At 37.7% G+C, this 14,714-nt stretch overlaps 1 protein-coding gene across 2 annotated transcripts; it reads left to right on the top strand.

Moving 5' to 3' along the window:
• The first annotated feature begins 2,424 nt into the window (after window positions 1-2,424).
• On the top strand, window positions 2,425-14,196 carry cldn19 (claudin 19). 2 transcript variants are annotated; one of them, XM_079598038.1, is made up of 5 exons: window positions 2,425-3,689; window positions 8,176-8,340; window positions 8,808-8,892; window positions 9,583-9,726; window positions 13,007-14,196. In XM_079598038.1, exons 1-5 carry the CDS (start codon window positions 3,467-3,469, stop codon window positions 13,053-13,055), a joined length of 666 nt encoding a protein of 221 aa, XP_079454164.1. In that variant the 5' UTR covers window positions 2,425-3,466; the 3' UTR covers window positions 13,056-14,196. The 2 variants fall into 2 exon arrangements, with proteins under 2 accessions (XP_079454164.1, XP_079454165.1); XM_079598039.1 differs by having other exon boundaries at window positions 2,979-3,689; window positions 12,585-14,196.
• Window positions 14,197-14,714: the final 518 nt, after the last annotated feature.

The raw sequence follows: 14,714 nt of genomic DNA, 5'->3' as shown, positions 1-14,714 counted from the left end.
TAGTCACCAACGGATCATTTCTGTTGGGGGAAACAATGCTATCAGACTAAATTAACTTAATTATATTTGTTCTTCCCCTCATTAAATCACACCCCCAGTATAATATACACTGTCAACTGAATCTATAGGTCAGTCATATGACTTAAATAACGAAACAATCAATAGAGAGCAAAGGAAGCTCTGAAATGAAATTGAAATAAATGCTGATAGACATTTGACACACATCGTGCCTACAGACTAGATTGTTTCCATGGCCTATGCAAATTAGAACTACAACATTATCCACATTGACACAATATCAATGAAGCATGCAGTTCAAGTTCATTTACTCTATCTATCTGTCTATTTATCTCCTACGCTGACCCCCGTGAACAGTGGATCTGTCTTGTTACCCGTGATGGGTTTGGTGCAGCCGCATACAAGCATGGTTATATGGTATTTTAATCCATGCAGAAACATGGGCTGATGAGCTGTTTGTAAAAGGGCTTGTCTGAGCTACATAGTTCACTGAGACCCACTCAAATGTAAACAGCAACTCTGGGGTGATCGGTGCATGGGATGGGGGCAGGGATAGTGAATTCATCCTTGTGTATGTGTGTGACGCGTATGGGACGGGTTGTGGATGAATGGAAAGAAGGAATGGATCAGGCAGTCTTGTGGTCTCTGGGAAAAAAAAAAAAAGAAGGTTCATTGCTATCTAGATAATTAACCCCTCTCCTTGTAATAACAGCAATCCCAGGGGCCCCCGAGTGCGTATTCGACCCCTGACTCCATGTGGGGATGGACCGCGGGGGCTAATCCTGTTTCGAGAGGATGCTTCAAAGAAAAACCTAATGAGACGTTTAGGAAAACACAGAACTGCCCCACCTCTCTGAGGTCAATGAAATAATGACTTGTTTTTCATAAGTCCTTGTTCACAGCGTTGTGCAATGGCTATATCTACAAGTTTTTAGACGCCAGATTAATTATATTATTTAAATCAGTCCAAAAGTTGATTGCAGTTTGTGGTCTGGAGGAATTTGTGAGGTTTTTGTTGGTGTAGCTGCTGTAGCTCTATGACTGCCAAATATGTAGGACAGCGAATTGTGTTCTTTCTCTTTGCTGTATATGCTTTACTATTAGTGGTGTTTGATAATAAGGCAAGCATCACTATTGCTATTACTCATTCTTAGTGGAATTTGGACAAAACCACTAACCCCCAAACTTAGGTGCGTAACCCTTTCTACAACATTTATGCTACGTACATGCAGGATACCTCAAATTCATGTGACTTGTTGAAGAGAGGTGTGCTTTTATATTGATTCTTGGCAGTGGACTCTTGACTTGGGCCAGTCAGCAATCTGTAAAAAAATATGTTGAGAAATGTATAAATCAATGCAACCTGAATTAAAAGGATAGTCCACCCAAAAATGAAAAATTCTGTCATAATTTACTCACCCTCAAGTTGTTTCAAACCTGCACACTGTAAAAAAGTGATCAATTGACTTAATAATTAAAAGTCAACAGGTTTTTGCACTTTTTTTAAGTTAAGTAAACAAACGCATAATTGAAAAACAATTATGTTGAATTGTCAAGTTCAAGTTTGGTTCTTTAAAATATATTTTATCATGTTTAACAAAAGAAAGAAATTCATACAGGTTTTGAACAGTGACCTAAGTGTCTTAATGATTGTCCTAGGTAACACTGTCTTACCAATAGTTAGGAAATGAAAAAAAAATTGCTCTGACTACCCATAGTTTCAAGTGACACTCAATATTTGAACTCAGCTATTTTTTCCTTTGAAAGAGAAACACCGAAATCTTGTGGTTTTGCATGGCTGCACATTCAACCCGTGTAAATCAACAAATGTAAAAAAAGATTTATAGAAAAAATACACAAATCAACAACACCCTGCAACATTGTTCAATAAGAAACTGAACGGGTTTGAGTATACTGGAAAAAATTATGATCAATAAAACATTAAAAAGATTAGTGGAGTACTTTTTTACAAGGCAACACTATTTTAGTCTTTCTACTTCCAATTTGTATGTTTAATGTTGTTTCTTTATTTCTTATTTGAGTAATTATTTTTGAAATTTACTATCTACTATTTATTGAGTAAAAACTGTTTAACAAATTCTACACCATTTTTTCAGTGTAGTTGGAACAACATTTGGCACAATACTGTTGGTCTAATGTTTTTTATATATATATAGATTTATAGTAATTCTTGGTATCTGTGAAAATAAAATAAAATAGCTTTTTTTACAGTGCAGAACACCTTAGCAATGCCATGGCAACAGGCCATAACACCCTAGCGTCATAGTAACGAATCCTGCAAAGGAAAGCCACTTACATTTTCTTAAAAAATGACATTTTATATTTAAATTTTTAAAATAAAAGTTTCTACTTTTGTCAGGGAAAGTTCTTCACAATCTGTTGATCTGCTCTGTGACCAGACCCGATCGGCGCCTTCATTCCATGCAGCAAGACCCGCTGTGTGTTTCCCTCGCTCGGTGATTAAACCGAGCGGGTTCCCATGGAGATCCTCCGAGCTGTCACAGGCCAACCCCTAAATCTCCAGCAGAAGCAAGAGTTTTTGTGTGCGGGTGACACTTCCTTTCAGACGAGCACAGTTTAAACGCTGATTTATGCGCCTCTGTGTGCTTCAAAAGGGTCAGTGCAGGAACACGTTCAAATGGGGAAAACAACTTCAGCCAACAGATGCCACATTACTGACACATAACTTGAACCTGAGTTTCACGTTTCATTGACTCTGCAAGACATAAGGATTTGAAGACACTTGCTCACTTTGAGAATTTTATGCAATTAGGGCTTTGTAGCATATCGCACGTCCCACTTTTTTAAGGGTTGACTCCACAAGTGACATCTGGGCTTAATTAGTCCCTCCTGCACTAGTTTTAGGAGGCGTTTCTCTTCGCTAAAGCACCAATCAGAGAGTAATCATCGGCCTGGCACTCCACCTCCCATTGCATTCACTTTTTTTTTTTTGGTCTGTGAAGTATTCCCCTTCTTTTACCACCCCCCCCCATTCCCACTGCTCTGCTCCCTGAGCACCATCCAGACGCACTGGTGTATGACAAGAACAGCTATGCAGACAGTAAAGCAGCGTTCAACCACATCCTGACGGCATCCGTGGGCACCCTGAACGCTCTTTCTACAGCCTCCAGAAGTTGGGTACCTTCAGAAAGGAGACTTGAGGGACCAGTTTTAGCCAGAATCAAGGGATGTCACAGGCTGCCACCAAATGAGAGATACTAAAGCAAACGAGAGCTACAAAAGGATATGCGAGTGACCAAAGAGTTGGCGAGACTCAGACAGACTTTAACTGCTTGACTTGTTCGATTCATCCTGAGCCAGTTGGATTTCTTTGCACGTTCATAAGGGAATTGCAGGTGGCTTCCTAACTGGAGAACTTCATTGAACTCAAATTCTACACTAAAGCAATAGTTTAAAAAGGACAATTATGGCCAACTCTGGGTTTCAGCTCCTGGGCTATTTTCTGGCTCTGGGTGGATGGATTGGGATCATCTCCACTACGGTCCTGCCCCAATGGAAGCAGTCCTCGTACGCAGGGGACGCCATCATCATGGCTGTGGGCTTGTACGAAGGCCTGTGGATGTCCTGTGCATCTCAGAGCACGGGCCAGGTGCAGTGCAAGATCTTTGACTCCTTGCTCTCGCTGGATGGTAAGTACTAAACAGTTCAATAGGTTAACACAGACACTTGGTTAAAGGGATAGTTCGACCAAAAATCTGAGTTCTAACATCATTCTCATGTCATTGAAAACCTGTACAACTGAAGATAGTGGAAAATAGAAGATATTAAGTCAATGTATGAACAAAAACATTCTCCAATATCTTTGTTTGTGTTCCACAGAAGAAAGAAAGCCAAATACTGTAGGTTTGGAACAACATTAGTTTAATTTGGATATAGTGATACACACTCTTAAAAGTAAAGGTTCCAAAAAGGGTTCCATTTTGGGTTCCCCAAAGAACCTTTCTGTGAACAGATCTTAAAGGATTCTTTTTTTTTTTCTTAGTGTGAAGAACACTTTAAAAATCTAAAGAAACTTTATCCACTATAAAGAACCCTTTGTGGAATGGAAATGTTCAATAGAAGACAAATGTTCTTCATAGAGCTGTAAATACCAATAAAGAATCTTTATTTTCAAGAGTGCAGTCAAGTATGTTCAAGTCTGATATATGACTCAAATTAAAAAAGCTTCATATGAAATAATAATTAAATCAAGATTTTTTGGATAGAGGAGGCTGGTGGCAAAAAAAGCGCAATCAACTCTGAGCTGCTATGTGCACATGGATTTAATCAACTCGTTTAATCGATCAAATTAAAATATGTGCGTTTTGACATATTATAATGAAAGTCGTATGTGACACTAACCTCACTGAGGCGCTGACTCTAGCAGACTGTCGAGATGCCGTGGAATGCAACTAATTCGCGATTAATCAACATTTAGCGCCACTGTCATTGTCAATTTTATGGTGACTTGTTACGTCTAATCAGAATCAGTCACTTCTCGTCGATTTCTGGGACGGTCCCGGGAAGAACATGTCCCCAACAATCAATTCTGAATGGTGGCTGATGATTGTGCTTTTAGGATAATTAAATTATTCTTTTCATGACAAACCGCATCACATCCACATCTGTTTGTGATTTGTGGTCAAATATTACAACACTGCAGTCAGTGACAAAACATTGCGGTTCTGGAGAGTTATACGACGCTTTCATGATAACAATAGCAGAAAATGTAATATAAATGTGGCATGGTTCAGAGAAAACAGCGTGCCATCTTCTATTCTGCTTCATTGCTTTAATAACAGCGTATTGTCTTGAAGTGATGAATGGGAGTTGTGTTGAGAAGAAAAGGCCAGTGTTTAGGCAAACACCAAAGATATGTTCAGAATGCACATCCCCACACAACACACAGGTCGTCTTTATTGCCGTTTAGAAGAGATTGTATGCAAACAAACATTTGCTGACATCTATGACTACATTTTTTAAGATATAAGGTCTTATAGAAACGTATCTCAGTTTCAATTGTCTACAGATCTAAGTATCTGATTGACCGATCAAGTTTAAATACAAAGGTTCCAAATGGAACCAAAAAAGTTCTTACAGCATGATGTCATTGGAGAACTTTAAGTTCCACAAAGAACTTCTGAAAGCATCTATGGATGCTTTGAAGAACCCATAAACCAATTGTACCATCTACCATTTTTAAATCTCCAAATACAGTAACTTCAAGAACTAAGCCCAAAAAGATTCTTTATAAGGACATTGTTCTCTGTTGAACCAAAAATGCTACAGAAAACCATTACATTTTTCTTATTACTTTCAAGAGTGCCATTAATCATAGTATAACTGCTGTATCTTTGTTAAGTCGCCAATAGCAAACTTAGACTCAATGTTGTCTAAAACACTGACATTAATACATGTGTGTTATGGCCACTTCGCGTCATCTAGCATCAACTTATCTGATGGATTTACGCAGAGAACATTTGTCTAAAGTACTTTCACAACCCCGGCTGCCACCTTCTACTTAACTACTGTTAGGTTTTGTGGAATATCATTTGGCTTTCATAACATCTCTATCACACACATCCGCCACTCGTTCACAAAGGCTGCACTCAGTACTGTACAGCTCATGGTGGAATCGGTAACCCTCGGCCCACAAAGGGTGACGGGACCATCTGATTCCACTGTCCCCCCCTCATCCCAGCCTTAGGTCATCTGGTCAGATAGTGACTGCAATGTTCTGGCTTCTGTATGTACAGACAGCCTCCCACAAACTTGCATTGTTTGCCCTTTTCTGCAGCCGTTCTAGTGTCTTTTCTTGAATAACTGTTATTATGTGCTGTCAACTAAACATAGTATTTAGGATAAAGAAACATCTATATGAAGCACACTTGAGCCACGTTAATGCAAAGTTAGTACAAAAACCTGGATGGTAAACATTTTAAAAACGAATACTGCATGCAATGCAGACAAAGATGATAGTGTTTTGCTGTGTCAATCTAAAAATGTAAGTATATACCATGACCAAAAAAGTTAAAAATAATAATAATACTAAGCTGGGGTTTAAATCTGAACTTTTAAAAGAAAGCATTACTATTTACATCAAATGCATAAATAATTAAAAAAATAACATGATATAATATCTATCTATCTATCTATCTATCTATCTATCTATCTATCTATCTATCTATCTATCTATCTATCTATCTATCTATCTATCTATCCATCTATCTATCTATCTATCTATCTATCAGTCCATCCGTCCGTCCATCCATCCATCCATCCATCCATTCATCCGTCTATTTTAACATTTTATAACAAATAAATAAAAAATAGACATGTTTAAGAGAAATATGTAAAGAAAAACATTAACAGACTCTCAACTTTCACTGTTGGTTAATTTAAACCTATTAGTTGAGGTTGATTTTAAAAAGAAAGCAGTCACCCGGAAAGAATGAACTATAATGTAAGTAGATAACCACGAATATAAGAAATGGAAACTACATTTATGTGAAATATATATCGAACTAGACGTTCTCTCTTTTTAGTTCTTTGCTCTAAATATGAATGGTAAAAATAACATTTAAAAAAAAAATCCTCAGAGGATTATCGAGGGCGTCAAAAATGATTATGACGTCATAAATAAGTGATTGGTATGAGGAGCGCATTGAGAGATGTTTTCAATGACGTGTCAAGCAGCCCACAAGCGCAAACAATAGACAATGGCCGAGCCTCACATGCAGCTTCTCTTGAAGCATGTTCTCCACCACTGTGCTAGTGCTCGCCTTCCTTTCGTCCGTGCCAGGCGCTGCCAACCTTGGCACTGGACGAGGGATTGTGGGAGGACCCCTCCACCCGGAGTCTAACTGCCCTCATTCAAACATGACCTTGAGATCACAGTGTTACTCGGACGAAACGCTCTCCTTACAAATCAAGAAATCAAGCAAAACAAGGATGAAAGACGAGAAAATAAGACCTCTCTCATAAAGCAATAAAACCCTGCTTCAAAAGCGGCCTCTTTGCACATAAATCATACATCAAAAGTTGTGTGATAATATCTCCTCAGATCTCAACTTCTTTGAGATGCTGTTATACTTATTATATGGCTTCGATTCATGTTTGATGAAACACTTTGAAAGCAAATCGTTCTACAATGGTGATTCCCATTACATGTGGCTAAGCTGAACTCTTCTTTTGAGGTGGGCATAACAATGCATGGATAGTTGAGTTGGTGGTCTGGATCTACTGTGGGATTGAAGTTGAAGTCATTATCCGAGCTGAACTGACATGTTAGCATGTAGCTGTCACACAAAAGCATTGAAAACAATCCGCCTTTGTGGAAAAGTCACAGTAATCCCCTCTGTGTGAAGCATGTAAAAGTGTCACTCCTACAGATTTATGCATGAACCGAACACCGTGTGGGTTATCTGTGGAATTTGGATGTAGTAGAGCAGCTAGAAATCACCACCAAAAAGTGCTCAAAATAGATGGGAAGAGGTGCTAAAATGGTTATAGCATGCCAATGGAAAAAAATTGTCAAAATGTAAAGCATAAATTAATTAATCTGTAAAATTATTGTTTTAAACATGTAAATGACATATGTGATGTAAATGATATATAAATATAAATGGTGTGAGAAATTTTTTAACTTAATTTAAAGGGAAAACAAGTTTATTTTTCTGACCCCATTGCCAATTTCTTTTCCAACTTTTCAACTTTATTTTGATGATTTTCTTTGAAAAACCAGACTTAAAAATCTTAGGTCATTTAGCATCTCAAGTTCATGTATCTTTATTTAAGATGTTTGGATATTTGTACTTGAAAATAAGACACAAGAAAATCATTTTATTTAATATAAATAATAATTATATATAATATTCCAAGGCACTCACATGGTAAGGCGTAAAAAGCCTTTAAAAAAACTGGGCAAAGTCATTGAAACATTAAAAGTGTTGATCAACATGTTTCTGCTTGAGAAAGCCTTCTTCAGGATGCACGGTGTTGATCAACACTTTTAATGACCAAGTTTATTCAAGTTTTTTTTACACTTAACCACGTGAGTGCCTTGGAATTTTTGTTCCTTCCTTCCTAAAATTTTGAGTTCCCACTTAAACTCTACTATTATGTGTGTTTTTGCAGTCCACATTCAGACGTGTCGAGCTCTGATGGTGATCTCAGTGCTGATGGGATTCATGGCTATCATTGTGAGTGTGGTCGGGATGAAGTGCACGAAGGTGGGCGACAACAACCCATCCACCAAGAGCAAGATCGCCATCTCTGGTGGGGGTCTGTTCCTGCTCTCAGGTGAGACTCCCAGACTGAACACCTTACATTGTTCATGTAGTAGGTTGAGTGAGAAATTGTAAAACTGTGAGTTTCCTAATAAAAAACAAACATTTCCTATAATAATGGTCATTAAGCTTACTAAGGAACTTTAGGCCTTCCCTTGAGAGAAAATTACAAAGTCAGTACTACTCTCTACACGAGTGTAACTGTGCTAAGAATGAGTAAATTGTGTTATCTAGGTCAACATACCTCAGTGCCGTAAATCATTCAGTGTAAATTGGTTTTGGTAAATAAATTGACATTCCTCCATTAGCCTCCACATTCTTGAGGTCTGTTCTGGTCCTCGGCCGCTGTATCACTTCTGACCCGTCTGACATGCAGGAGTAAACAGAAAGTGGCTATTCTAGTCACAAACAAGCAAGCAAACAAACAAACAGAGATGTACTCAATATCAGTGCTAATATTGTGATTTCTATTATGTCTAGGTCTGTCCACACTGGTGGCTGTGTCCTGGTATGCAGCACAGGTGTCCAAACATTTCTTCGATCCGAATACGCCAATTAACGCCAAGTAGGACCATTCATAGATTTTAACTCAGTGCCCACCATTGACGAACATTTTCGGCTTTCCATGTTTTAAATTTGATACGATAGGTGAACGCTATTACGCATCTTCTGAAAGAGTACTGAATCTCTTGATCAAAACACAGGCAAAAAAGGAACAGAAACAAGCGATAAAAGCATTGATTATGAACGCTGAAAAGTCTGAAAAAGTTTTTTCAAAATCTTGCTGTTTTTTTTTTAATTCAACTAACCCATATTTTCTTTCTTTTGATATAATTGTATGTTCAGATATACACACAACAAAATATTTTGGGGACATGAAAGTTTAACAAACTTTCAACTTTTTTTAAACAACTTTTGAAAAATGCTTGCAGGAAAAGAGTTAAAATTATGATGAAATCTAATATTTAATTGTATTAATAACACACACACACACACACGCTCTACTTAGGCTAACATTAATCTATCTATACATTTGTAATATATAAAACTTAGTGTTTATTTTTACTGTACATTTTGGTGAATAAGGATTACGATAAATTTTTTCTTTATTTTCAGTGAATTTTGGGTGAAATGTTACCTTAACATGAGAATCACCTGGTTATATATATATATATATATATAGGTTTTATACCTGTTTATATAGTATTATTATATATACCTGTTTTTAAATATAGGCGTGGCCTCTGTCTTTCAGGTATGAGCTTGGCCCCGCCCTCTTTATAGGATGGGCGGCTGCCATCTTGATGATGTTGGGCGGCTCGTTCCTCTGCTGCTCCTGCGTAAATGAGGAGAGAAGAGGACAGCTCTACCGGCAATCTCAACCCTCTACAGCCAGGGAGTACGTGTAAATACAAAAAATAAAAGCACAGCAGAAAAGGAGAAACTGTAAATGTAAAGAGCAGCGGGTACAAGAGACAGAGCTCTTCCCACCATGAGAGTACACCTTCTCACTCGCACTGACCGTTCATCCAGGTCCAAAACACACAAACTAAACAATTACATGGACAAACACTTACATTGTCTAGGCCTACGGTCGAGGAGGTTTGTGTACTTTTTTCAGAGATACTGTACAAGCATGTATTTTACTATTCATTTTAATGAAGAATGGAAATTCTGTACTTTATTGATATGAACGGCATATGCCTTAAGCTTTTTGATCAAGACATTTTTTGCCAAAAAGAGACTTTTTTTATAACCCAATTTGAGGCTGAAATTCCTAAGAAGTTATACCGTAAAAGAGCATTTACACTGGACATCTTTTTTTATAATTAATTTTACATAGGTTTCAGGGAAAACTTCCATGTACACTCAAAAGTGTTTTCATTTAAAGTGAATGGACATACTGTATAACCACAAAGTCTAACGGATAGCAAACTAAAAAGCAAATAAAGTCAAAGAAGAAATAAATAGAAAGATTCAATGTGGGATACAGCGGCTATGTTCGGACTAGCATACTACTCTTCTGATTTCTGCAGTATGTAATGTAGTGTGAACCGCATGCATGGAAAACATTTACATACTACTACATTTTCCAAAACATATAAAGAGAGCACACTGCACAGAATACAGTATCCCACAATGCAATGAGCTTGGGAGGATTTTAAACATCTCTTTCATCACTTATTCAATCAGATACCAAATGTTAAGACTTTTATTTTGTACAAAATTAAATTATAAATGTAAAATAACCATTATACAGTATATAGCAAGTAGTATTTCATTCCGAACATAGCCTATAGATTAGAAACGTGTCATGCTGTTCTGATTGGCTGGTGGGAGCTCTGTTTGCCAGCTACTGTATGTGTGTTCCTGTCAGCCATGGTCACACTACACCACATTGAGGAGACCAGGAGTTATGACACTTCCACTGTCCGCTGAAGTACAGGGAATTCCACTAGAACCATAGAGGACATTATGTAAAACCATTGAGTTCCAGCGCTTCAGTGTGGGAACTGGGATTTGTCTGACTTGAGTCAAAAACTTCCAGCACAAGCTGTAAACATGCTATTTAGACACAGCAGCACTTTCAAGGGAAAGTCCAACGCTGGTTTTAGACCAAAGCATGTGGTGTTTTTGACATTTTTAAACACCTCACCAGTAGAGTTTAAAATACTATGGGGGAATTCACTAAGGATGAGTTATGTCACTGATAAAAAATATTAAAAAAAAGAAAGATCGTTAGAAAATGTACGCATCGATTAAAGAGGCCATGTGTTCCTTTTTTTAAAGGTCATTGTTTTGTTTACTGGGTGTACTAGAATAGTGTAGACACAAGTATGATGCACAATGTCCTGAAAAGCGAAGCCAAAACATTTCGATCGCCCCCTGGTGGCTGGCTGCAGTATATGTCATAATCCTCGCCCTCTCAATGTAATTAAATAGGACCTGAGCCAAAGTAAATGGACAGATACCATCCTCAAAAAAATTTTTTGTTGAAAAAAATACATCGATTTTTAGGTAGTTCTTATCTCACTGACATTTGTTCCAAGTGTTTATTTTTCCAATAAGTTAGGTTTTAGTTAGTTATTTGATGCTGTAAAAACAAGATATAGGGTCCTATATCATACATCCGGCTCAATGCAGCGCCAAGCGTGACAACTTTTATTTTGCTAGTTTCAGCCCGACGCAGTTATCATTTTTACGTCCTGCGCCACTATGTTTAAATAGCAAATGCACTGGCACCTATTTATGCTGGTCCGAAAACGAGGTCTGATTGAGTTCCGGTATCTAAAAATCCCCTCTTTCCGAAAAGCCCAGAGTGCTCTGACTGGCCAGCTGACCCTTTGGGCTGACATTAAGCATATGTTTGCAGAAGTAATATTTTGACTTTGATCAACGTGTTTGGAGCATTGTTCTCTGTTCGACTTAATGAATCCCTTCTGTGGGAGACTATGAGCTTGTAACTTTGCAGATATTTTACATGCAGAAACCTAGCAAAGAGCAATCCCTATATAATCACTGAAGCTGTCAAAAACGTCAGTTCAGCGCTATTGGCTATAATGCTCAATGCAATGTAAATAGAAACCTTTGATGGTCTTCAGAGCGTGAACACAAATATGGGATCGTTTGAAAGCAGCTCCTATCAGCATGTCCAGAATTGAGTAGAAATAGTCTTGGTTATTGGATCCGCAGTCTATTGGATGCCTATTGATTGATGGCCTGCTCCAGCAACACAAATGACAACGTAAATATTATTCCATCCATCACATCAAATATTAGCGTCTCACCCGTCCACGCGCAGGACTCTGGCTTAGTGAATTTGTTCCCACATCATTTTAGATTCAAATTCTCTGTAATGGGGCCAATTGAAGCAAAAATGAAGTTTAATTTAATTTCTCCTGTCTCTAAAATCAATGAGGTGCTAGTTTTTGGACCTGGTAAAAAGTTAACACCCCTTAATTAACAAATGCTTTATTGCTCATTGTCATCTCTCATGCATGCAAATGACATGTAATTCAAGACTCTTTCCTTTCCAATATTCCTTCTGAGATCTCAAATTGTTGGCATATCAAACAAGCCGTCTGTGCACTTTTCATCATCCATTTTTCCTAACTTTTCCATGTTAACAAACCGCAAACGTTTATGTGGTGCCACATAACGTACTAACATCCAATTTTCCGAGAGGCTTTTGTGAATTGTCTCTGTCTCCTCTAATGCTGTTCTTCTCTGACTGTCTTCTTCTCTTCTCTAATTCAGGGATGAGTTGTTGAGTGAGACTAGTTTCCCTGACTGACCAACCCTCCCTGCCTTTATTCGAGGACTGTCCGAGCTCCACTCTCTATCTCTGTGTCCCTCACTCCCACCTAGAATCCAAATTTGGACACTTGTCTGTATGACTGGACAAATGTCCCTTCTACACCCTACATACTTAAAATCCATGTGCCTTTTTTCCAACATATGATCAATAAACGTGTTCGAAAAATTGTCTCCCCATATCTGTTGTGTTCGTTCCCCTCTTTGTTTGTGACCCCATAAACTACCTTTGTAAATATGTATTATTGCAATATGTAAGTGACTACACCCTAAAAGCATGGACTGTTTCATTGCAATACGGTGGATGACCCGATTTCCGTTTCCTTTGTAACTCAAACATGTTTTGTTTTTCTTTTAAATTGCAGAGCAAATGTTAAAAGTTCTCCAGCAGAGAAAGGCGAGCAGTACTTGTAGTTTGTGAGAGGGCGACTTCGTGGGTCACAAGCTGTTAGATTTTGGCAACAGACAAGACACTCTCTTTCGGTAAAAAAAAGCGAAGAACTACATTAAAAACTGTAAAGATGTTCTTCTAGTCAAAAGCAGAAATCCAGCTGATATGTTTCCCTGTAATACAGACGATGCAGAGGTTCATTAAGCCAAGCTATGCATTTCCAAACAACATGACTTTGTACTGTAGCATACGAATACATGTCAGAAATTTGATAAGGAGTGAGCCACAACAGCATTAACGCATAGTGTTTGACAAATGAGTCAGTTTTTGTTACAGTTGGACTTTGTTGTACTTGCCGAAAAACTATATCACTCATCTGGAGAGCATTGATTCAGGGTACATTATAATGCATTTAAATAATTATGCAAATCTTCGACATGTGCAGTGTAATATACTTTGAGCTATAACTGTGTTTTGACTCACAAATCTCTTTTAGTTTGCTAATAGTTTATATTCTATCTTGGCGTATTTGAGATGGATCTTTTACCCGTGGTAAAAATCAATTGTTTTTCTTTCTTTTTATCATAAAATGTATAGTCCATAAACTATGAGGGGGTTGTCGCTAGTTTTAAAAGAGACCCAGATGCGACACCGATCCAATTAAATCTCTTCGAAACTCTCTAGTGCACTTATGATTTGTCTTGGTGAATTGCATTCAACCTGCATTGAAAAGGCACTATTTATCACGAATAATGTCTTTATAGTGGTCGCGGAGTCTGTAGGTTGTCATTAGAAATATTTTAGTTCACGTTCCACCAGTTACGTTACTTAATATTGAAGTATGTATCATCTCATATGATGTATCAAGCTTTCTGTTTATCTGTTTTAAAATAAAATAAACAATACAAAGATGTATTTTTTGTGTGTGTCACTTGGGGAAAGTGCAGTTTGTCTGTACGCCTGTGTTCGCTGTCACATGACTACTGTAAGTCACATGACTAAGCCACATTCTATTAAGACCAGGACAGTCAAAATAGCAAACCAACTGGAAAAAACTGTTCTGTATGATCACAAACATTAATAATAATAACAAAAGAAATATAAAAGACTTTTAATTAACTAAAATATTTAATAAACAAGCTAAACAAAGTTCTAACATGAGAAATGGTTTCCATTATTATATTTCCAAACCCTTTTAGAGACCTACACATTTTTATTTTCATGCATGTTTCTTTTTGAAAACGTTAGATATGTCCTGAGAGGTTAGTGCGTGCATCACTTTGCATCAATCCGGTCTTCTTTAAAAGTTCCCGTACCGTCTCTCCATTATCATATATAAAAGGCCAAAAAGAAAAAAAAGTCAAACTCACTGACTTCACTTCATCAATTAAATGGGGCATATAAAACCAGATTACCAATTAGACTAGCTCGAACTGAGTGTAGCCAGACGATAAATCAGACCTGAGAATGTCTGTGTACGCCTCACCCCCATCTCAGTATCTCACCACGATTCAGACCTGTTTTTTACACCTGGATGATCGCTTCCTCATGAATCCCGTGCTTGACCGAGCGCCTGGACCCCTGACGGTGCTCAATTTGAGCAAAAGATAGACTGTCTGTTTTGTTTGGACTGGCTTGGCCTGGTTTTGAAGTCATTAATGTAATCTTGCAGACTGGTGTTA

This window comes from Phoxinus phoxinus (genome assembly GCF_949152265.1).
Source record: "Phoxinus phoxinus genome assembly, chromosome: 22".
In the NCBI taxonomy this organism is placed as follows: Eukaryota; Metazoa; Chordata; class Actinopteri; order Cypriniformes; family Leuciscidae; genus Phoxinus; species Phoxinus phoxinus.
Note: the sequence above shows the minus strand (reverse complement) of the source record. Positions and strands in the feature narration are given on the sequence as shown.